The sequence below is a fragment of the Desmodus rotundus genome, chromosome 2 (assembly GCF_022682495.2).
Source record: "Desmodus rotundus isolate HL8 chromosome 2, HLdesRot8A.1, whole genome shotgun sequence".
Lineage (NCBI taxonomy): Eukaryota > Metazoa > Chordata > Mammalia > Chiroptera > Phyllostomidae > Desmodus > Desmodus rotundus.
In genome coordinates, this window is record NC_071388.1 from 115,675,862 (window position 1) to 115,701,560 (window position 25,699).

The 25,699-nt window shown below is 38.1% G+C and overlaps 1 protein-coding gene across 22 annotated transcripts in view; it reads left to right on the plus strand.

Annotated features, from left to right (window-relative positions):
* CLASP1 (cytoplasmic linker associated protein 1) overlaps positions 1-25,699 on the plus strand; it is a 259,814-nt gene that overhangs the window by 180,593 nt on the left and 53,522 nt on the right. For 7 of the 22 annotated variants that reach the window (XM_053918559.2, XM_045203086.3, XM_045203107.3 and 4 more), the window contains 9 exons: positions 867-974; positions 5,917-5,979; positions 9,117-9,220; positions 11,043-11,066; positions 12,276-12,520; positions 14,491-14,554; positions 21,550-21,713; positions 23,888-23,966; positions 25,451-25,594. In XM_053918559.2, coding sequence (XP_053774534.1) covers positions 867-974; positions 5,917-5,979; positions 9,117-9,220; positions 11,043-11,066; positions 12,276-12,520; positions 14,491-14,554; positions 21,550-21,713; positions 23,888-23,966; positions 25,451-25,594 — 995 coding nt within the window. The remainder of the gene's footprint in view (positions 1-866; positions 975-5,916; positions 5,980-9,116; positions 9,221-11,042; positions 11,067-12,275; positions 12,521-14,490; positions 14,555-21,549; positions 21,714-23,887; positions 23,967-25,450; positions 25,595-25,699) is intronic. The other 15 variants (XM_045203089.3, XM_045203105.3, XM_053918565.2 and 12 more) reach the window with 5 other exon arrangements.

Genomic DNA, 25,699 nt, shown 5'->3' on the forward strand with positions numbered 1-25,699 from the left:
GTCTTTTTCTCAGCTTTTATAGCCAAGTTCTGTTAGAGCTTAGGCTATTAATGTGACCCCGTTTTCAGTGTTTTGCCATGTAAGTATAATAAAATTGTTCATAGATAATCATAATTGGCCATTTGAGGCCAGTGGGGGGACCATCAGTACACATACTATTGGCCTGGGGTAAGGCAGATAAGTGAAAGCGCTTGAGTAGGGACCACAGGCAGATTTTTGGATTCCCATGGAAAAAGCAGGAATTAATGTTGTCCCAACTCTTTATATCTGTTGGTTTAGAAAATGAAATATTGTTGAAGCATCTATATACACTTACTCCAAGTGTGCAGGTTCTCTAGCTGTGTCAGTATGTCTTCTCTTTGTAAAGAGGGCCAGGCTGAGACATGAGCTCTCTTTTAATTAGGTAAGTTCATGAATTTCAGTATCCAGAACCTTTATTCTGTTTTTTAATCCAAATTAAATTATCTTTCTAATGACCCACTGCACATGAAAATGGCTTTGGTCCTTTATCCTCTTGTGGAGAAGTTTGCTAAAGCCATAAAAAGTGATCATTTTTAAGAGGCTTTTGAGCTTTAATTTTCTGATGCCAGTTTACTCTTTGGAAGCTTTCTTTTCATTTCTTACATTTTGGTGTTATTTCACCTTCATACCACAATTCACAGCTTTCTGAGGCACTGAGCACAGTTGAGTTTTTATCCAAACCTTCTCCTGCCGACATGTCAGTCAGTGAGATCATAGCAGGAATAGGTGCTCAGTCTCGGACAATGTCATGATTACGTTAATGGAATGTGACTGACATTTTGTAAGTTTTTCTGTCTTCATTAAACTTGTTCACCTTCTCTGAAACCCCTCATGCTGCACACTAGCACGGAGCAGCCGTATCCCTCGACCCAGCATGAGTCAGGGGTGCAGCCGCGATACCAGCCGTGAGAGCAGCCGAGATACAAGCCCTGCTCGGGGCTTCCCTCCACTTGGTGAGTACATGTAGGCGCTGGCTCTCGGAGCAGAGTCCTTTCCCTGCTCCAAGTGCTTGTCCCAGACACTGCTAGGTGGAATGACCTGCTTTCCCTCCTCTATTGTCATTGTGATCCTTTCTTCTTTCTTTCCTCTTCATTAGTTGCCCTTTGCTGTCCCCCTCTGCATGCTTGACTTTTGGCTATTTCCAGTTTTTTATATATCGGAGGAAAAAAGCATCACTATACTCTGTGCTGTTGTCATTTACTATCACTTGCTGCCAGGCAAGCCCATCTGTGTGGTAATTTCTAACATAAGGTGAAGCTCAGCCCAAGTTAATTGCTGCTTAATGGTAGAGCTAACGCGGAGTTTATCCTTACTCATTGAATTTCTACAATTTGTGTTTAATTTTACCAGAGGTTAGGCCATATGTGATTCAATTCAACAAAGGAAGAAAAGTAAAATCATGATAATTATTTAGGCCATTAAATGTGCTTAGTTTGGGGGTGATGACATTAGTTTAAAAAGCAGCATGAATGATTAGCTATGCTTATGTTAACTGAGTCATTTCAAAGCTTTCTTTAAAGCAATCTAAAAATAGCCCTTGATAAATTGCTTAGGTGTATAACACCATGCAAAACTTCATGATGTTTATTGTTAACTAGATATTTTCATTCATCCTGATCTCAATAGGCTATTTATGTGTGTGACCTCATACCATCCCAGGACAAAAAAATCACAATATTTGGTTGCCATAAGGTGGTGTAAGTACTCTACCTCAGATCACCAGCCAGGTGCCAGTTGGGGCTGCTCATTCCCCTCCCCTCCTTCAGCTTTCTTATATACAGAATTTGTATTCTAACAGTTTCTAGGACTCAGGAAAACAAGACAAAAGAGAAACATATGTCCATTATAGAATATATTATTTACCTTTTAGTTTTAATAGTTCTGCCTTTCTCTAATGCAGATAGATAAACTACTTTTTTACATAGTGCAAACTATTAATCCCCAAAGACATCTGTCAACACATAGTTTTACATAAAAGAAGAATTTTGTGCCCTGGCTGGTGTAGCTCAGTGGATTGGGTGCCGGCCTGCCAACCAAAGGGTCACAGGTTCTATTCCCAGCCAGGGCACATGCCTGGGTTGCGGGCCAGGTTCCCTAGTAGGGCGCTTGCAAGAGGCAACCGCACATTGATGTTTCTTTCCCTCTCTTCCTCCCTCTCTCTCTAAAAATAAATAAATAAAATACTTTAAAAAAAATGTTTTGTATCTTCAGTAACTGTCATAGGTCTTTGGCAAAGCTCTGTACAACTGTATATTTTCCTCTTGATAAGTAAACATAGCAAGTAAAAATCATTTCGCAACAATCAGGCCTAGCCCTGAGGTTGCAGGGAACTATGGAAGGCAGCAGTCTGTAATTTGCACTTCGGTTATGTAACTGGTCTTTCAAATATAAAAACGTCTAAACCATAAGGTCTTAGTAGTTGTTTCTGTTGCCTTCTGATGTCATTTACTTCTTCCCAATATCTTTTTTTCCCAATCAGTATCAATAATCAAAGTCAAGATATACTCCTTTATGACCCATTTTCCTTTCGGAAGTTCTGAGGAAGAGCAGGTAAAAGATGAAAAAGCCCTGCTGGATGACTCACTTGACTTAGTGAGATGCCTTGGGTGGAATTCTGCCTGATTAGTACAAGAACCTAAGTTGGGCAGTGTACCTGGTACACATCAGCTCTTTCGCAGCAGTCTGAAGCATTAGATTAGAATTCTCAACTAACCAAGGGTGGCAATGATGATTTTCTTTTTCCAAATGAACTGGTGATTTTTCCTTTTAAATTAAGGCTCTATTTCAATGCATACTGCTCACTGTTTGACCTTCCAGAAAACCTGTTATATAAGGGAACAGTTGAGTCTGTTTATTGGCCACTTTGTCTCTTAGGGTCTCAATTCAGTCTTTATACATGTCCTGGAATGTTAACTGTCCATAGCAGCAGCCTTTGTAATTCATTTTCTGGTTTGTGAACCAGGCAACCTGTGCTGCACTTTTGAGGTCCTAACTGAACCTGGAGGAGTTGAGTGATCCAGTCTTTCACTCACTTTCTTGGGTGAAGTGGTTCCGCTCTGTGTCTTGGTGACAACCCAGAATGCTGAAATGCGTGATTGCTTCCACCAAGGCAGATGATGTGGATGAGGCTTATCCCCCTTCCTAGTACCTCCAGCATCAGCACTTGTCTTTTGTTGTGGTCAGGGCAATAGTAACACCTTTTCCACTGAATTTTGATAACATGCCTTTTTTCCCCCATCATAAGTTAGACGTGTTTGTGGAACTTTTGTTCTCCTTGTACCTGACGTCATTCTGAGTAGTTGGTAGGCATAAACCCTTGTCCCTCTGGGACAGGTATTATCCCTCTGCCTCATTTGAAAACAGTTTTGATAGTTTAGTGTCCTTCATTTGTTCCTCTGAAATGTATTAAATGCTTTTTGTGATGCCTCTCCAGGCTTAGGGAAATACAAGGTATTCAGTGAAATCATGATTTCCAAGCTTGGGGTTAGGACCTGGGAATTCATAGATAAATCCCAGAAGGTTGTTGTTCCCAGGGGAATGTACTATACCCTTCAAAGAATGTGAAGCTTTCTTTTGTTTTCTAATTCACTCGAATAGTCATTTCCCACCCCCTTTATAAATTAGAGAATGTGTGTGTTAGGGCCCCTTTGTATCAGTGCATATGGGCAACCTTCACTTTTAAAAAACGGGGTGGGGGTGAAAGTAATTATGTTTCAGTGAATATATATTGGCTTTAAGTTTGTGTTTTTATCACAGTATTGTTTTGGGCCATTTTAATAGTATGAATATATATTTTTATGGTTACAGTGACAAGTTTTAAGTGAAATTCAGGGCCCTAGGACTTGTAAATAAGGCTTTGATGTAAGTGGGTTCACCTTCAGTTTCACTGTCATTTACTGGTATTTACTGAGAATGTGACAGAGGACTCATTACATGACAGACAAATGTACTACAGAATATTCTGTTGAAATAGAACCAAAGGAAACTTTGTACAAAACGTTTAAATCATGTATTCCTTAAAAGCTACTTTTGGTTTAAACCATCAAGTGATACTGATGTGCTTGTATAATAAAATGACTATTTTGTTTCAGTCTTGCAAAATATTTTGTCAACTTCCTTATTTGAGTAAAGTGATTATTTTATAATATCTGTTTTAAAGATTGCTGATTTATTTTTGTGCTCTTGAGGAGTTGAGAATTTTTAAATTTTCTTTTGTTTTTGCAAGCAGGTAAAAATCTGTCCTTATTGACCAAGTAGACTTTGCTATTTAATACCACCTATACCACAAATATGTGCATTCCATAAAGTGATATATCTTAAATATATAAAATTATATTGAAGAGGTTTTGATACTTTATGACTGTATGAATGTTAATGTGCAGGATACTATGATGTAGCAGCATGTGTGGAAAGTAGCACTGCTTATTATACTTCGTTAGACCTATGAGTTTTCTATGGTGCAGTCTTCACGTTCTTTTCAGATTAACGAATAGAAGCCTATTGTTGTTTTTTTTCCTGAGGTAAAGAAAAGCCATATGTTGTGTGGCACTCTGGTCAATAAACTTATGTTTTGAATCAAGTCTATACTACATAATTATTTCTAAACATTATTCTCTCCACAAGAGGACAGAGTTTTAGCATACATTTCCTCAGGTTGATGAGTTAGTATGCTTATTATGAGTGCTCGCTAATAAAACAGTATTTAATGTTTAAATGTAAGTTGGAATTTACTCTTACCTGTTACTACTGCCACCAGTGTCACTACTGTGATTGTTAACCACTGTTTATTCTGTGCCTGGCATTATGTTTGTGCTTTATGTATGATCTCTTTTAATTCTCTTAACGCCCAAGAGGTAGGTACCATTATTTGCACCATTTTACAGGTGAGGAAACTGACACACAGAATTGCTTTGCTCGAGGTCTTACAGCTTGTTGTGATCAAACCAGAATTTACCCCCAGTTGTATTGCAGAGCTAGTGTTCATAATCATAGTACTGCAAATGCCTCTCCACGGAAGGCCATTAAACTGAATACCACATTTTTCAGTAATTAAAAAGTAAATTCAGCCCTGGCCAGGTAGCTCAGTTAGTTAGAACATTATCCTGATACACCAACATTACTGGTTCAATCCCTAGTCATGGCACATATAAGAATCAACCAGTGAATGCATAAATACGTGGAACAGCAAAAATCGATGTCTGTTTCCCTCTCTCTCTGTCTCTCTCTCTCCCCTCTCCCCTCCTTCCCCCCTCTCTCTTACCTCGTGCCCCCTCCCTCCCCACCTCTAATATCAATAAATTTTTTAAAACTTAAGTAAACTCACTAATTAGGATATTTATGCAACAGAACAACAAATATTTTGACTGAGGAAAATGGAATTCCAGTTGCTAAGCCCTCTTCTTGTGATTTCATTGTGTTTCTGTTCAAATAACATTATGAACCTCTATGCTTTTGTCTTTGGTGCATGGTTGCATATGCGTCACATACTGATGAGACATCTTGTGGGCTGAGTTGATCCATTTCTACTGCTGTTCTGCCTCGGGATTTAGATGGTGCTCTGTGGCTCCTGATGTTCTTCGTGTTGCATATTTTCAGAATGGCGGATAGAGGCTTCGTGGTGTGAATACCAACTGGAGTCTGAATTAGTTGATGCATAAGGACCACTTGAAAGAGTACCTTTGTGCCTGTGTGTTTAATAGCTGTGTGAGAGCCAGCAGGCTGCCATGGAATTTGGGGATTGGCACTTGCTTTCCATTCATATCTAGCACCATTTCTTTTCATGAGGAAACATGGCCTGTCGGTAGCAGTCCCTGCATTTTCTTTGGACTGTGGCATTTTCTGTCTTGGGTACTTCTGTGTTAATCCTATGGGTGTTGCCGTTCCTTTTACCTGCAGCCTCTCGACGTCATTCCAGGTCCACTAGTGCTCTCTCCACTGCTGAATCTGTTGGGCAGTCAGGTGAACAAGTGCTAATTGCATGACTTGGCTTCTTCATTATGTTCTAGTTTCATACTCATTTTAACATTCGTTTTCATCAGTGTTGGCTAGCACTCGGCATGTATGCACCTCATTTCCCCCCCAACATGCTTTTATTTTTTTAAGTTGTTGAATGTTTATGATTCTGTTAATTGGCTATAGATGCCTTATAGCCTGTTTGACATTATTTCTCCAGTGTTTGTATTTATGTTAAAACAAAACATAGCAAAAAAAAAGATGAGGAAGTAGCTTACCCTCCTTTTGCTCCCTCCCCCAGGAAAACAACCCAAATTCTACGTATCTGAAGGACCCCAGTAGGGAATAGGGTATGAATATCATCCAACAGTATCTTTCATCTCCAAAGTCTTTTCTCTCAATAAAGTGGTGATTGTTAATGTTAGTTATTAGTGTCAGATTCTAATTATTTAGAAGTACTATTTAGTTGTCAAATTATGTCACATAATTTTATATGTATAAAAATAAATGGATTGTCGATTATGATTCAGATACTATAGTCAGGCTAGTGGTAACTTTTGTAGCCTTTGGACCCCGAGCTTTCCATCTCAGCCCTGTTCTGGCAATACCAAAATTTCACTGGTTAGCCATTGGGGCAAAAGTAAGCATGCAATGATATATCAGTTTGCCAGATTTAACTGGCATCATTTTGTTAGGCTAACAATCGCTAACGACTGCAGTACTGAGTAAAGCACAGTCTATTAAATCACAGGGGAAGACTGTGACCAATTCACTGAGTTAGAGATTTTCTCCGTTCTTCCTCTAAATGAAGCCAGCTATGCATTTTTTAAGTATGCGCTCTGATTAGCACGTTTCCCTGAAGATTATGGGCCAGACCAAGGGTACAGTAACATGCGTCCGTCTCTTGGAAAATGGAGCTTCATAATAGTATCTGGGCAGTGAGAATGTAGAACAGATTTTGCTGTGGTTAAAATAAAAGACTTACAATTTTGCTTAGACCCAGACAAACATTTCCCATTAAGATTTGGAATTCAGGTTATTTATGAGATATATATATATATATAATGATCTGCAGTCAGTTTATGAAAAAGGTCTATACATCTGGGAAGCACAGAATGATTGCATTGTTTTTAGAGTGTTAATTTTGTATCTGAAAAAATTAGTTTTATACCTGGAGCAAGAATTGCTGGCATGAGATCTAATTTTTTTTTAAATTTTTTATAGACTTTTAAGTTCATGCTGGGTAATTCTTAAATAGTTTTTAACTGAATTACTTTCATTCTGTTACTCATTAATCCCTTATTATCTACCCTTTTTTAATGGAAAGAAAAGGTGAACAAGATCATTTATGAAACAATGTGCACAGTCTCAAATTTATACTTTTCATATTTCAACTGATAATTTATATCTAATAGATATATAGATGTAACTATTCTGTGGTTTCTCTTTAGTTTATATGGCACATTAAATTGCCTTAAGTGGCTAAAATGACATACAATATGATCAGCAAGTGCATTAAAAAAGGGGATAGTATAACATAAAATTTTTGTTTCTTTATAAAAATTCATGACTGTATAACTTTCTTTAGCAGTGTTTACATTATTTTCCGTTCTGTGGCAATGGAAGATGTAATGTTTTGAAACTGACATTTTTTAGAAAGCTAAATAACACTTCACTTTAGAAATTCACCAGTTTTGTAGGTGATATTTTGTTACACATCTAAAATCTTACATATATCATTTTATAGGGAAGACTAATTCATGTAAAACAGATATTAGTTTTCCTTTTATTCTAAATGCTTCATGTGGCTAATAAGAGATTTTCCTTGTCCAGTGTTTTACTTGTTAATAAAAAGCATTTTTTATCTTAACACTTTTCCAAAGGTTTTTTATATCTTAGCATTTTAAATAAGAAATTTTTACCAGTAGATAGTGCGACACACTTGGAAAGTGTAATTTACACTGACTTTCTCCTGTTATCGTTCAAGTCTCGGTGCTTCTTAAGGAAGGCCAGTCAGCTGATTTAAAGGGACTTTTAAAAGTTAGTTTTCATTGTCCATGATCATTAGCAACCTTAGAATAGTTGTTTGAACTGTAAAATTTGTTTTAAATCCTTTGGATTTTACCCATTTTTTCAACATGTATAAAGACTGTCACTTAAAAATTCTTGAGGAACTCAGGAAAAATGTATACAGTATCATCTGAATTACTGATATTTTGCAGTTAAGATGCTAGCTTTTTGGGTGATTATTAAAGAGTTTTAATAAATTGATTTTTAAATAACCTTTGGTGACACAGGAATTAAGATGAACATATGCCTAAAATTAGTTGACCTTAATAATAGCTAATCAGGAGTGACGCTAATGAAAATTTGCACAGAAATCAATTTAATACATTTGTTTCAAATTTTAACTTTATTGCATATTGCATTAGAACTCATGTGTTAAACCTCTAAGCTTTCTAATTAGTTTCACCAAACCTTAGGACCACTTTCCTTTAGAGCAGTGATTTCAAACCTTTTTTATCTCATGGCACACATAAACTAATTACTAAAATTGTGCAACACACCAAACTATATATTTTTTGCAGATCTGACAAGAAAAATAGGTATACTTTTGATTCATTCACACCAAACGGCTATTATCGTGTTGGTGGTTTTTGTTGTGGTTTTTTTTTTTTTTAATTTGACAGTCCAAGGGAAAAGGAGGTCAGTGCTCCTGACTAAATAGTCAGGTATTACACATTTTTAAAATCCTTGCAGCACACCGGTGTGCCTCTGGTGGCATACTGGTTGAAAGTCACTGCTCTAAAGGGAGTACTAAATAGATTAAAAGACTCAACTCCTAGCTCAACTCCCTTCTATAAGGTACTCTCTCTCCCATGTCTCAGTGTTTTTCAAAGATAAAATACCATTAAAGAATCATTTTAATTGTCAGGATGTTTCGTGGCACAATGGTATTAAGTGTGAAGAACCTATTCTTTGCCACTGGTAAGCATAGTTAAAACTACAAGTCAAATGTAGTTAAAATTGGCTAGCAATTTTTCAGTGCCTCTGTTTGTAGGTGGGAAGAGATGGGAACCCTTGCAAAGAATGAGAAAGTGTGACCTAAAGTGACATATATTTTGCTTTTGTTTTTTAAATAGACCGGTTTGGGCTTGGCCAGGCAGGAAGAATACCTGGTTCTGTGAATGCCATGCGTGTTTTAAGCACAAGTACAGATCTTGAAGCTGCTGTTGCCGATGCTTTGGTAAGAGTCACAGTGTATGTAGAGTCTCTTTGAATTACTCATCCTCATTATTTTCTGTCTTAACAGAAAATTGCCTCCAAATCAGGTTACTAAATCATCTTTGATACCCTTTGAACTTGTGTAAATATAGGGTAAATTTATATTACTGTTTTTTAAACTTTTATCTCTGCATATAAGTAAAAGTGGGCCTTGCAAAAATTATTAGCATCATGTATTTCTTCATTACTGCTAAGTATCAAGGAAGTTATGATGACATTAGGTTTATCTGTTGTCATTGGGTATCTCTTTTTTTTTTTTTTCCTTTTTTCCCCCAGCATCTTCTTTTTCTAATTCTGTTTCTTCTATTGCTTTATAAGCTTTGATGGCATAACCTAACAAATTATTATAATAGGTATTAGACTTTGTAGTTTGAAAATCTGCATTTATTCCATTACCTCACTAGTTCCATATGTTTTGGTTTTTTAATGACTTCGTAAGTCATTATTTAAGGAAACTTCTCCCAAATCTTAGATTAACTCCTTGAGGATATGAAGCACTGGTGGAATGATTTTGCATCATGATAATACAATATCTAAAAAAACAATATAAAGTGATTAGAGGTCCTTACTTTATGGTTATACCAAATAATTCTTCAGTTGAATCTGCTTGTGGTCAAATTGCATTTTAAAGATACATTTCAGCTCATAGGAGCACAGCCTCTTGCATATTTTGATTTGTCTGCTCATCATTTAAATTTGGTTTCTTTACCACCACTGTCTGGCTGTGCTTGGGCTGTTTGAAGACTTCTTCTCTTCTGAGGAAATAGCCTACTTTCAGACCCTGAAGTTGTAAATTCAGCCATGTTTTGTGTGATCAAAATTTACATTTGTGGCTACAGTGATTCTGACTTTTGCTTTTTCCTGTCTCTCCCTCATTTATTCTCGCTCAGTCAGATTCTTTGACAAGTGGCTGTGAGCAAGCAGTTTCCGCTCTCATGATGCTTCCCCTGTAAGCAAGGGCTGCCTGGCCAGCTCTGTTCATTAGCCTTACATGTAGGAGGGCCTTTGTTCTGGCAGATACAGGAGTTGAGGATAATTGCTCTAACTGTGGCTTTAACTTAAGAGTCACAAGCTGGAACAGAATTCTGTGAAGCTCTTTTTCTTTCCAAGTTGCAGGTTTAGATTCTGTCTCTTCTTTATTCAGAGACCCCAGGAAGTGGAAGTCAGAGGGGTGGGAAATGATGGATGTGCTAATCCTTAGTTAAATGGGACTTCCAGTTAGTCTGGGGTGGGGGAGAGGAAGTTCTATAAAGAACTGCATGAGGGACTGTGTACAAAGTTGTAGGAGGCAGAGTAGGACTTGCCTTGGCTTTACTTGACTTGGGGTTTTCTCTGAGCTCTAGCTCCACTTATACTCTTGTTGCCCTTATTATTTTTTGTTTAAATTGTTTGGTTTCTCTGGTTGCAGAACAGGAAGCGCAAAGTGGTACACAATTCTTGCCTAACAGAATAGAAGCCCTGGGACAGACAGAATGTATCATAGCGAAAGACCACAGAATTAATGGTGACTTTAGAGCTGTCCCTCAGAGGTATGGGGAGAGTTTTAGCATAGAATTATAGCAAGAACTGCAAGTTCTTACAAGTATAGGAGGGTGAGGAAATGCCATTGTGAAAGCATTCTTTGTTACTATTCACTCGATAATGAATCGCTTGCTAACCATGTATTTTTGGTTTGCTACGATATGTTTTGCTGTACACTTTTGTTGCAAGAACAATCCCCTCATATGCTTCTGACATAATTCTCTATGCTTTTTCCCCATCCTTCAATATTTTCCTGCCTTCAGCTGTTAGGAGACTCCAGGAGCAAGGTACCAGTGCTTTAACTTTTGTTTTACAACTTTATTTTTTCTGTTGCAAGTGTAGTGAAAACAACAAAAACTGTAGTACAATATAGTAATTCTGGTCTGAATTATGATATTGTTGAATCTGGTGGAGCTTTTATTAGCGATGGAGTCAGGCATCTCTCATTTGTTGTAGTATTTATTTTGAATATCAAGCTCTGCGCCTTTTCCCAGTAGTGTTTCATTTTTTTTATTAACCCCATTTGTGTCTGTTCTCATGTTATTGTTTCATGACTGGGTATATATTCAACATTTTTCTTATTTTAGGAACCTAGTTTATGTATAAGTAAAGTGATCGTACTTTGGAGAGTGAAAAGGGGGTGCTATTTATAACCACACTGAGACAGTAGGCATAAGGCAGAACTGTTCTGAGCAATTTGGGATGTAAGTAAAAGCCACATTATTAGAAAATTATATTTCTACAGCTTCAGCCAATAACAGATAGTTATGGCTTAAGCTATATTATTTATGGGTTTAACTTATATTCAGGATAGGAGAAATTGTAGTCTACAGGAAGCCTATTTGTGTTCTGAAACTTTTAAGTCCTTAATAAAAGTGGCTGAGATAATTTAGGAATCCTTATACATAAGATAAATACTCTGCTACTGCCATTTGCAGTTTCAGACTTTCAGAAGTGTGAACATTCAAATAAATTTACCCATAGAACATGCTCACGATATATTACTTCTGCTTGGGAAGGGACTGTGGGTGCACACACTTGTACTGTGCAGGTGCTGAGCCAGGTTATTTAATGTGTAATTCCATTTAATCTTCACAACAAGCCTGTGCAAGGTGTAATTATTATCTCAAAGATGGGGAAACAAAGCAGAGAAGTCAGGAGGCTTTCCGAAGTGACACGGCCAGTCGGTGGTGGCAGCAGGGTCACAACCCAAGTCTGTCTTACTGAAGTCTACACAGTGTACTAGAGACCATATTCTTTTCTCTCTGCTACAGGTCGCTCTGCTTATTACTTACTGTATCTACCGGAAGTCTGTATTTCTGTTTTTATTCCCTAGTCTGTAAACACAGGGCAGATATGGTGCATCCGCATATTGTGTGTGTGTATCTTTTTACATTTAACTCTTTGTTGTTGTTGGTTTTGTTTGGTATGACTCATGGTCATTTCATCTTTCCATTTCTTCCTCAATCACCCCCATCCCTCATTGGATCTGGCAGAAGAAGCCTGTGAGGAGGAGATATGAGCCGTATGGGATGTATTCTGATGATGATGCCAATAGTGATGCCTCGAGTGTTTGCTCTGAGCGCTCGTATGGTTCCAGGAATGGTGGCATTCCCCATTATCTGCGGCAGACTGAGGATGTAGCAGAAGTTCTCAACCACTGTGCTAGTTCAAACTGGTCAGAAAGGAAAGAAGGGCTTCTAGGCCTGCAGAACTTACTGAAGAGCCAAAGAACACTGAGGTAAGGACAAAGACTGAAGTTATGAGCTAAGTTTGAGACCCATACTATGCTTGTGGCGGGGGTTGGGGGGGCGGGGCAGGGTGAGTGGATTCCCTGTCATTTATGGAGTCCTTACAGAATTTCAGCACTAAAGGTGCAAAGATGACTAAGACCTAGTCTTTGCCTTCCAAAGACTTTGAAATAGCTGGCAAATACTTTGTAATCTATTAGATTTATAACAGCGTTTGGTTTTCTTACAGTTCACATTTGTGTAGTGGCTATTATTTGAGAAATCTTGGTATAAGTTGCAATTTAGGTGAAAAATAAAACTCTGGAAACTGTCACTCTTAGTTGATGGGAAAAGAAAAAACTGCAGGTCGGTACAGTTCATTACCCTTTAGGGTGTGGATAAGATGATAGCAGGTTTAATCTAAAATTTTTAAATACATATATACATGTATGTAGCTTAAATATGCATGGTACAGAGATACTAAAGTGGAGTACTGATAAGAACAGTATTACCCCTAGTATTGATTGTTTTTGCATTTTTTCTGTATTTCATAAATTTTCTAACATGAGCTTGTATTACACACATACCAAGAAGTATGTTTTTATACCATGTTTCATCAACTCTAAGGCACCATTGACACACCATTATTTTATATCCCTCTAAGAAGAAACGCTGCTTATTAAACTTGACATTACTAATACATCATTGATTACAAGATAACTCACAATTACAGAGATGTTAAAATGTTAAAAAGTGAGTAACTAAAATCCATGACTTACAGTGTATTATATTCTTCAGATAATTTTCTTAAGATAAGTTATGACACCACTAAGTTCCAGATCAGCAGTCTCCAACCTTTTTGGCACCAGGTACTGGTTTTGTGGAAGACAGTTTTCCCACAGTCCCTGGGAGTTGGTGCAGGAGTGTGTGTTTTAGGCTGATTCAAGGGAATTACATTCAAGTCCACCTCCTGCTGTGCTGCCTGGTTCCTAACAGGCCCAGAGGTTGGGGACCCCTGTTCTACACGGGTTCTGTAAAGCTGAGTGAGCACTGACGGATGAGCACTATGTTGTGTGGCTACCAAGTCGGTCTCACTCTGCCCTACTGATTCCTAGTTCCTGGTTACACCTCCCCAGCCCAATTCCATTCCATTCATGAAGATGTCTTGAGAAGTTGTATGAAATGCAGGTAGCTTCTGATTTGTAGTGATCTGTCAAGAATCAAAATGAATATGATTTGTTCGTGATTATTTCTTCACGATCAATCTTGAGAATCTGTTTCATTCTGGTGGTCCCAGTTTCTTGAATCCTAGAGTTTACCAAATACCCTTTGAATAACCTCTAGAAATCTATTGGTCTAATCTAGATTGCATCACGTGTATGAGGGAGAATTACTCAGGCATGATTTAGGGAGAGGTGGCACTTCTAATCAAGAGGTGGCACTTTGAAGTGAAAGTGAGACTCACTAGTACGGTTAAGTATAAAAAAAGGCAAAGGAGTTCTAAAGTGAAATGAGTGTTTGCTTTGTCTGAGGCACAGTTGTAGGTAGGATGTGTTATCTTCTTTAATCCTGACAGCAGCCAGGTGGCTCTTATCGTATGTGACTGATACGGTTATAAAGACATCAGAGTACTTTCTCTGTAGCAGAACTGAGATTAAACTTCAAGTCTGTCTGACCCCTAAATACATGCTTTTCCTTGTTTATCTCATGACCTAGCCACTTCCACGTATATGAATTTAGGCACTCTCTAAGATTTACTTTCCTCATTTTAAGTAAGAGCAAAACTATTACAATTTCACATTCCTGTTTAATTTAAGTGTTAGTTAAATAATAGTTCTTTGTGTGAAAAAACTTTGTTATATAAAAATTATATAAAGCTTATGTAGTCTACTGAAATAAAAGGATTTTTAAAAGCAAAGCTGTAACTGATTTCAGTGTTGACTTACTAAAGTACATTTATTTCCATTTTATTTTTTTTTAGTCGAGTAGAATTGAAAAGATTGTGTGAAATCTTCACACGAATGTTTGCTGACCCACATAGCAAGGTAACTGGGAACAGTACATTATTCACATTCCTCTCTGCATGTCTGTGTGAGCTCTATAACATACTGCTGGAGAATGAGAGATAATTCCCTAGAGTGCACTTGAAACCTCACACATTTAACACTTAATTTCAGCAGTAGTTTGTTACATCTTTTAAAAATGGAATTCTTGGGAACTTCAAATGTCTATGAAACTTTTAAGTTATAAATTGCATTTCAAGTAAGAGTTACCATGGAGAGAATCAGTTGTCTTTCAGCAAATATCTTTGGGTAGCTCCTATTAGCCAAACAGTAGGCTATGTGCTGGAATGTAACATTGTATTATAATATAGTGCCTTTTAAAAAAAAGTTACAGTAGTGAAGAAAATAATGAGGTATATACTTTTTTTTTTGCATCCAAGGTAGAATTTTTCTATGTAAGACAAGATAGAAAAATGGAAGCATCTATGAAATAGATTTGTTAGAGAGCCGGGTTAAGTTATTTCTCCAAATAGAAATTTGCCGGCCCTCAGACTTAACTATTGCTTCCCCCTCCTGGGGGTCCAGGAGGGGCACTGAGCCATAGGGACTGCCTTTCTGACAAGGGCATCCCTGCTAAAGTAGAACACCCATGAGTAACGGACAGGGCCCTTTCCATGAGCGGTGCTGAGAGAGGGACCCTTTACAAAATTTTACCTGGAGTCTAGATTTTAACTAATCAGCATTGTTTGGGAGAAAGCCTTTAGAGGCTGTTAGATGCTTTTAGAGAAAGAAAACATATGATACTAGGAAAGTTAAAGGGTGGGTAAAGGACAGAAACTAAAGTATAAAAATTGAGAAAACCTAGTCACCATTAGCAAATCTTAGCTGCCTGACATGCAGGATTTAACTATCTTATACTTTAGTTTTCCTAGTAAAAATGATCTGTTATAAATTTTTCTGGAAGAGTAAAACCTGTGATGGCCAGAAAGTCCAGCCTATTCTTGTGATGTCCCTTCTTTTCCTAGCCTTTCTTCCTCGTAGGAATTGTCTAAGTGTCAAATGTCTATCTATCCAATCACTCAGCCTTTATGGAGTACCTGTTCTAGGTGAGGGATCCAGAAAGCAACATAAGAGCCCTGCTTTTTGAGATGCTCACAGAAGGCATAGGAGAAAGGATGCAGAGGTTCTCCCCTTTTTTTGGACAGGGCTTCTCAAATCCATCTTGAAGCATGCTTTAAAATTCATGTTATGACCCTGACCCTCACAGCAAGATCAACATTAACAATATTAGTAAGACCCAAGAAACATTGAGTTTAAGGGCCAAATAGATAACCAAAGATACAATTATCAAGGTTTTTCTCTAAGATAGTGATAAAAGCACTAAGGTTTTAAATCATAAGATTCATAGGATTCATAGTATAAAGGATTAGATGGTTTGGACATTGATGAAATTTCTGTTACCTGTCATCTCTAGATTGCTGATTCAGACCCAGAATGTGAGGATAAAGAAGGAAATTTCTTTCCATCAGAAGGCTCTTGTACAGTGAGTTTGGAGGTCTCAGTTTAGTCATTATTTACTAGCTACCTTTGGCTCATTGAGTTCTTTCTGAGCTGACAGGCGACCCCTGGTGCTTTATAGTTGTTGTGCTATTTGGTTATCTGATGGCTGGTTGTCCCAGTATAGCAATACTCATTAACCAAGGAGGTGAAGCACGATGCTACCTACTCCTTTGAAATTGGTTCAGGGATATTCCACCATGATTCTGTCTCATCTTAGACAGCAATAATGAGTACACAGCAGCATGACAATTTGTGAGCTGTCAGTACCTTTTATTCTAAGCCATAATCTTTTATAAAGTTTTTTATGGCTTTTGCAATATCTTTTTATATAAAGATGTTGCTTGAAATATCTGAATGCCATGCATTAAAATAGATGACTAGAATGAAAAGAAATATATTACACAAGTCTTTTTCCCTCATCCTAGAACAGTGTTTTTTATAAGTATCACATGATAGTCTTTATTTTAAAACTTTTTAAAAATTACACTTGACATACAATATTAGTTTTAGTTGTACAATATAGTGATTAGACACTTGTATAACTTACAAAGTGATCACCCCAGTAAGTCGAGTACCCACCTGGTACTATACAAAGTTATTACAATATTATTGTATATATTCTCTATGATGTACTTTACATCCCATGACTGTTTCTGTAATTGGCAATTTGTGCATTTTAATCCCTTTGTCATTTTCACCCATTCCCCCAAATGTCTCCTGTCTGGCAACCTTCTATTTGTTCTCTGTTATCTATGAGTTTGTTTCTGTTTTGTTTGTGTGCTTATTTTTAGAGTCCACATATAATTGAAAACATAAAGTATTTGTCTTCCTCCGACTGACTTATTTTATTTAGCACAATACCCTCTAGCTCACTATGCTGTCACAAATGGCAAGATTTCATTCTTTTTATGGCTTAGTCATATTCAATTGTATATGTGTACCACCTCTTCTTTATCTGTTTGTCTATCGATGGGGACTTATGTTGCCTCCATATCTTGGCTGTTGTAAATAATGCTGCAGTGAGCACAGGGGTGCATATGTCTTCTTGGATTAGTGTTTTTGGATTTCTTTGGTTAAATACCCAGAAGTGAAATTGCTGAGACATAATGGTAGTTCTATTTTTAATTTTTTGAAGACCCTCCATTGTGGCTGTACCAATTTGCAATCCCACTAACAGCACATGAGGCTTCTCTTTTCTCCACATCCTCCCCAGAACCTGTTACATGTTGATTTATTGATGACAACCATTCTGACAGGTGTGGGGTGATACCTCAGTTTGCATTTTGTTGTTATTAATGACATCGAACATTTCATACATCTATTGGACATCTGTCTGTCCTCTTGGAGAAATGTCTAATCACCTCTGCCCATTTTTAATCAGATTATTTCTTCGATGTTAGGTTGTATGATTTTTTATTTATTTATTTTTAGAGAGGGAGGAAGGGAGGAAGAAAGAGGAAGAGAAACATCACTATGTGGTTGCCTCTCACTCATCCCCCACGTGGCCTGCAACCCAGGCTTGTGCCCGGACTGGGAATCAAACTGGCGACCTTTTGGTTTGCAGGCTGGAGCTCAATCCACTGAGCAACATCAGCCAGGGCTGTTTCTTACATTAACCCCTTGTCTGGCATATCATTGGCGAATAGCTTCATCTCTCCAGTAGGTTGTCATTTTGTTTTGTTCATGGTTCCTTCTCTATACAGAAACTTTTAAGTTTGATGTATTCCCATTTGTTTATTTTTTCTTTTCTCACTCTTGCCCAAAGAGATATATCCAAAAAAACATAACTAAGAGGAGTGTCAAGAGTATACTGCCTTGAGTTTTATGGTTTCGAGTCTTACATTTAAGTCTTACCTTCTAGTTTCCCACCATTATGATTAGAGAAGATGTTTCATATGATTTCACTCTTTTTAATTTTTTTGAGACCTGTTTTATGGCCTAACATGTCATCTGTGCTGGGAAGTGTCCCATGTGCACTTGAAAAAAAATGTATATTCTACTGCTTTTGGGTGAATTGTCCTAAAAATATCAATTATAAGATGATACAGTTGAACATGTCATTCAGGGCCACTGTTTCCTTATTGATTTTCTCTCTGGATGATCTATTCATTGAAGTCAGTGGGGTCTTAAAGTCCCCAGCTATAATTGTATTACTGTAGATCTCTCCCTTTATGTCTTATCAATATTTGCTTTGTATATTTAGGTGCCCCTACATTGGGTGTATAAATATTTAGAAGAGTTATATCCTGTTGGATTAATTCCTTTATCATTATGAATATCCTTCTTTGTCCCTTGTTACAGCCTTCATTTGAAAGTCTATTTTGGAAATAATCTTTTTCTATCCCTTTACTTATCTCTGTCTTTTGATCCGAAGTGGGTCTCTTGTAGGCCGTATATCTGTATGGGTCTTGTTTTCTTATCCCTTTACCCACCCTGTGTCTTTTGATTAGAGCACAGGTGGCAAACACTAGGCCCGTGGGCTGAATCCGGCCCCCCACCTTATTTTATCCAGCCCAACACCTTGTTTCTACCCAGCAGCAGCGCTGAGCTCCTTGCCCCTCGTTAAGGAGTAGTTAAATTTATACAGTCCTAAAATTACATTCAGCCATTTGAAGGCAACCTCGAGGCTGATGTGGTCCCCAGTGAAAATGAGTTTGACACCCCTGGATTAGAGCATTTAGTCCGTTTATATTTAAATTAATTAATTACTTACATTTAAAGTAAGGATGCAGTTATTGCCAATTTATTAATTGTTTTATGATTGTTTTTGTAGTTCTGTGTTACTGCCTTACTATCTTACTCTCTTCTCTTGTATGTTGCTGACTTTCTGTAGTATTGTATTTAGGTTCTTTTCTCTTTATTTCTTGTATATCTTTGTAGATTTTTGGTTTGGGGTTACCATGTGCTTCATATATACCAGGCAGTGTTTTTAGCAGTCTGTTTTTAAAGCTCTGATGGTCGCTTAAGTTCAAGCACATTCTAAAATCTCTACCATTTTTACTCTTCTCTCATGTGGACCTCTTTGGGTTCATCTTGTTTGAGAGAGTGTGCACTTCCTGGCCTTGTATATACACTTTTTTTTTTACCAAATGAGGCAAGTTTTTGGTCATTATTTCTTCAAATAGGATTTCCATCTCTTGCGGCTGTCTCTCCTCTCTTTCTGGCATCCCCATGATGCAAATGTTGGTATGTGTCAGTTGTCCCAGAGGTCACTTAAACTACCCTTATTTATTTTTTCTTATTGCTGTTCTGATGGGATGTTTTCTGCTGCCTTGTCTTCCAGGTCACTGATTCAGTCCTCTGCTTCCTCTAATCTGCTGTTGATTCCATGTAATACATTATTTATTTTAGTTTGAGTACTTTTTCATTTGTGACAAGTTCTTTTTTTATGTTTTCCATCTCCTTTTTGAAGTTCACACTGAGATCATTTATTCTTCCCCAAAATTCATGGAGCATCCTCATAAGCAGTGTTTTGCATTTTCTATGTAGTAGATTGGTGTTCTTCTTTTTCTTTAGTTCTTCCTCTGGAGTTTTGCTCTGTTCTTTCCTTTTGGACATGTTTCTTTGTCTCCTCATTTTGGCTGCCTCTCCTTTTTTTTATGTATAAGCTGGATCTGCTACATCTCCCAGTCTTGGTAGACTGGTTTTATGTAGTAGGTGTCCTGTGGGGTCATGCAGTGAAGACTCCCTGTCACCAGAGTAGATTGTTTCACAGGTGTCCTTTGTGTGGTGTTCTCTCCTTTTTGTAGCCTTGATTGTTGTTGGCACATCAGTGTGTGGGATTAACCCTCAGGAAAACTGGCTGTGAGGGCTGGCCATGACCAGCTCTTCTGCAGGGACTGACCCCACAGAGCAACTGTGCTCTGGCACCTGCTGAGTCTTCTTTTTGTGTGTGTCATTTATGGAGATGGTTGAGTGGTGCTCTGATGTGGTCTGAAACTGGCTGCCCGGTGTGTTGGTTCTAGGGCCTCTTGGGAGGGACTCCAGTGCATACCCATGTCAGCCACTGCCTGTGTCTGCCCAGGGGATACATATTAGGAGCTACAAAGTGACCTGCAGTTGGTGGCCACCTGTGGTGGCCTTGGAGGCTCCTGGGAGTGGCTATGCTGTAAACAGAGGCTTGCTGCCACTAGAAGAGGTATGGGGAATGCTGAGACTAGCTGCTGCTTATTTGGGGGTTGTGGATTTTTTGAGAGATTTTAGGAAATTCTGCAGTGCTGGTCCAGTCCAGCTGCTTGTATGGAATAGTCGCTGAAAGAGGTTCAGGCCAGGCTCACGACTTGGGTGAAGCAGGTTCTCAGAATCATCAGGGTGCACTGAACAGTGTTAGCTAGATTATTGGAGATTTTAGACTTGTCACCGGCTGGCACCTGCCAGCACTTTTGTCCAGGAGAGAGCTGTCTGAACTCCTGGCCCTGCAGCAATTGCCCTGGAGCCAGTCGATTCAGTTAATCCCCTAATGTCCCTGGGACTTCTAGAGCTGCTACTCCAACATTGCAGCTCCAAGTTAAGAGAGTTTGTGAGCAATTGAGTCTTTAAGACCTGCAGTGCCTTCTTTTCTAGAAGCCTCTCTCCCACACACAATTTGCACTGGTTTTAACAGCCTGATGTTAAGGGACCTATCTTTCTACCTCTGGTGCCCTCAGCTGGGGAGCCTAGGGTGGGACTGGGACCCCTTGCGTCTCAGGGGGTCCTCCACAGCCCAGTTATCCTTCCTGATTCTTAACCTTCACTCGGGTGTGGGACAAGCCCGTTCTGGATCTTTGCCTCTCCTACCAGATTTGCTGTGACTGTTTCTTTATATCCTCAGTTACAGGGCTTCTAATCAGCTAGTCTTCCAGTGGTTTTCAAGGGTGACTGTTCTATAATTTACTTGTAAGCTTAATGTAGTCATGGGAGGAGGCGAGTACAGTGTCTACCTATTCTGTTATCTTGATGGAAGGTCTTCAAGTATTGATAGTATTTTAAGACTCGAAGTCTTGATAGTATTTTTAAATGCTAAATAATGAAGAGTAATAGTATAGAGTTATGATTTAAATTTTTTTGACATGCCTCTACATTAAACTAATACTTAAAAATTAAAAAATAAATAAACTAATACTTTTCAGCAAAGTTATTTTTCTCTGTACTGAGTTTTAAAGGCATATTGAAGGAGGAGAGAGTATGTTATCAATTTGTAGCCATTTCAGGTCTTTGAAGAAACTGCATGAAATTGTATTAATTCACTCTGAACTAACATGGAATTTGTTTTGTTGCATGGCCTGGTTTGCGGTGGAATTCACATCAGAGAGTAAGTTCCAATTCTTTTTATTTTCCTTTCTTTAATACATTTGTCTTCCATGGTATGATTAGTTGTTAACAGTGTTAACCTAAGGTGTAAGAGACTGGGCAAAGCCAGTGTAGGCATTTTTAATGTTTTGGAGACTTTGGAGGAAATTATGGATCATGTGAAATGTTTGGTTTTCATTTGTGTCTAGGTTTTCAGTATGTTTTTGGAGACTCTTGTTGATTTTATAATAATTCATAAGGATGACTTGCAGGACTGGCTTTTTGTTCTTCTCACACAATTACTTAAGAAAATGGGGGCAGATTTACTTGGATCTGTGCAAGCAAAAGTTCAGAAGGCTCTAGATGTCACAAGGTAAGTGTTCATGGAGTAGAGCATTTCCCCCCAGTTTTTGAGATATAATCACATAGAACATTGTATAAGGTTAAAGTGCACAACATGATGGTTTTGGTACATGTATACATAGATAAATGATTACCACCACAGTGTTAGTTAACACTTCCTTCACCTCATATAATAATTTTTTTGTTGTAGTGGTGGTGAGAACACCTGAGGTTTCTCTTAGGATCTTCCTAGCATATAACACAGTCATGCTAACTATAATCACCACGCTGTACATTAGATCCCCCGAACTTACTCATGTTACCACTGGAAGTTTGGACCTTTTAACCAACATTCCGCCCACCTCCTAACCACTGGTAACCACTGCTCTACTCTGTTTCTATGGGTTCAGCCTTTTAAAAAATATGTATTTCATGTATAAGCCAGAATTAGGGAACATTCCTATATCAGAATAGCATTGGATTTATAAGGCATTGGCCGCACAGTCTGGGTCGATCCAGCTTACAGGAAGTGAGTAAAGCAGATAAGTGTGCAGGTCACGGATGGGGTGGAGAGGTGCAGTTAGTTGTGCTGTGCTGGAACGTGGGCCCAGTGGTACCAGACTTTTCACAGATGGTCCGAAATGTGGATTAAGGCAACGCACTCAAGAATTTTTTTTATGATGCTGTCAAAACCAAATAAAACATTTGTGAGCCAGACTTGGCCTATAGGTAACATGCTTAATTTAAGTGAATTCATGAACGACAAGATCTATTTCAGTTTTTGTAGAGATGGCAAGAATATTATGATTATATTCCTAGCCTTTGGTGATTAAGAAAAACAGTTATTCTGTTAATTTTCCTGAATGTCGCTTTCCTTTAGAATCCTGTTCTCATTATATTTGGTCTAAGCCTCTAAAGCATGTTTATCATTCCCTTTTTCTTAGCAGCTGAGGTGTAACTGCTTCAGCTTATTTGGGATCAGGCAGTGAGAATTCAGGGGCTCAGTGATAGACCTGATTGCAAATCTGCCTCTTTCCTGTCCTTTGGCTGTATCTAACACAGGGCACATTCCTTGGTTAAATACATCAGTTATTTGCTATGGAAGAAAGATTTCTGTGTGTGGTTTGTCAGCCGTGTTTTTTTAATTCATAACCATGTGAGTTATTTAAATCATGTAGTATACTGAAGTATGCTTTGCTTCCAGAAGTGGTCCTTAGAGCTTCCTGGGTACGAATAGATACGGTAGAAAAGGATGTGCTGTTGGGCCAAGTTTACTTCTTACTAGTAATTACAGTGCTGGTAATACTAATACCTAGTATGTGCCATGCACTTTACATTTTTCTTTTATTATTCATTTAAATTTCACATCTCTCCTATTTTGTATTTTTGAACCTGGATCTCCTTTCTTTTTACTGTACTTCTGTAGATTGAGAAAAGTCTCTAGGAGAGTCCAAAGACAGCAATGCAATCACTCAGCCTCAATTTGATAGATGTTTGCATTGCATTGTGTTTCCTGTTAGTATCAATGGTATGTCTGTCTGCATTACCCACATGGGCTCCACTATGCAATTTTACACTGATACTAGTAATAGCAGCATTTTAAGGGAAGGAGAGAGAGTGCTGACTTTAGTTAGCCAACGGCCCTCAGAGTTAGTCAGTTGGACCACATGTGTGAAATGACTAAAGAGATGAGATCAGTAACAGATAAGACATGGAGCCAGAAAGGGGCTTCTAGGGCCCGCGGGTTTCTGTAGCTGAATGTGGGTTTCTCTGGCTGAGTATTCCACAGGCGTTCTTCTTATGACTATACCAAAGAGATCATAAGCACTTTCCCAGCTAGAACCAAGGGAGACAACATAGTTAGCTTAAGCAAGGTCCTCTATAGGCAGTGTAATTAGGATGTAAAAATCAGATTTGGAAACTGGCAGTGTTTTCTGGGTAAGCAATATTTAGAAAGATAGCTAGAGAAGTTTAATATGTGTTTTGGGATGTTTAATAAGATTTCCCTTTTTCTAAGTTTTTTATGTAATGTGTATTACTTTAGTTTTTAAGATGAAAAGTACTGTTTAAAAAATGGGAACAGGCTTGGTTTTACATACATTAGAGTAATCTACAACAGTATATTTTTTTCTTCTTATATGGTTTTATACTATGTTATAAACTTTTCGTTAAAAACAAACACTTTTTTCTTTTTTTCAAACCCAGGGACTCCTTTCCATTTGATCAACAATTTAACATTTTGATGCGATTTATTGTGGATCAAACTCAGACTCCTAACCTCAAGGTTGGTAATGATTTGGCATTACAATTCAACTTCTAGAAGTGAATTTTTTTTCACATGACTTGTATTTGCTGTTATGAATAAATTTGCTGCTAGTGTTCTTGTTCACCTCTTTGTGGACGTGTTTTCATTTCTTTTGCTTCAGTACTCAGTAGAGAAATAGCTGATTTATTGGGGAGGTGTATGTTTAACATTATTTTAAACTGTTCAAATGGTTGTATTATATTCTTGCCAGCAATATTTGAGAAATCTCTAGTTCTTCCATGTCCTTACCAACATTTGGGTATTGTTACTCTGTCACAATATTTAAATTAGAAAACTCTGGTTTGTTGAGGTAGGTATTTTATTGGAATTTTTAAAAATAGTAACATTCTAAAATATTAGCCAGTTTGCTAATATATAATGAATTCTTGATATTAAAAATAGCACAGGAACTTTCGATTCTATACCACAGTTGGAACACACTGTCTTTGATTTAGAGAGTGAGGTGGGGAGGTGAATTCAGGTGTTTGAGACACCCCGATACCAAGGTGTTGTTTTGTTGTTGTTGTGTTTTAAGTCCCTGATGAAAAACATTAGTTATTTCTTCTGAAATGGCACATTAAGTGGAGAGCACAGGATACCATTATTTCTATTACATGAAAATTCCTTTTTACATGTTGTAAAACCGTACCTGTAATAAAACTAAATTGGAGGGAGGATTTGTGTTCATTTGGGTAAGGTCATGTACACCATCTGGTCTTTAATCATTAAACTTTTGTTGGCATTTTCGGGTGGGCCCAGTTAATCATTACCCTTTTCCTCTGACGCCAACACCAACTGAGACATCAGTGAAGAAGTTAGGGCAGAACATTGGCTTGGTTACTGGACATGCTGCTGTGCCGGATACAGCCTACAGGGGTGTCCAGCCTGCAGGCCGCGTGCGGGCCAGAATGGCGATGAATGTGGCCCAACACAAAATCACAAATTTATTTAAAGTCTTTTTATTGTTCATCAGTTTTTTTTAGTGTTTGTGTATTTAATGTGTGGCCCAAAACAACTCTTCTTCTTCTAGTGTGGCCCAGAGACACCAAAAGCTTGGACACCCCTGGTCTCTAGAATGTCTAAAAATCAAAACTAACTACAGCGTTGTACTTGATCATCCCAGTCAGTGGCAGAGCTGGAAATCCAGCAGCCTCCCCACGTGGGCTCCCACCCTGTGAGTGTCTGGCAGCATACACAAGGAGCAGCGCACAGCCTTCTCTGCAGGCGTGGCGCTGTAAAGATGAAGAGCATTAAGCTGCACGCCACTCTTCCAGTTCCCAAACTTACCTCTCAGTCATTTCGTGCTTTTTCTCTTGATCGATACTGGCTCCATGTGGAACCGTAAATCCAGATGAAAGAAGGTGTCCCCTCAATATGGTTTACTTTTCTCTGGTCACCAATTAAGAATTTTATTCAAAGATTCATGAAGTGTACTTAATGTTTATAATTATTGGATCTTTCAGGTCAAAGTTGCAATCCTGAAGTACATTGAGTCTCTTGCCAGGCAGATGGATCCAACAGATTTTATAAACTCTAGTGAGACCAGACTTGCTGTTTCTAGAATTATAACTTGGACAACAGAACCAAAGAGTTCAGATGTGAGAAAGGTACGTTCAAGAGAGCTGCAGTGTACTTTTAATGACAGACTATTCTTAGCATGTGTTCAAAAAAAAGAAATTTATCTAGAAACTTGCAAACCTCTATCACATCTT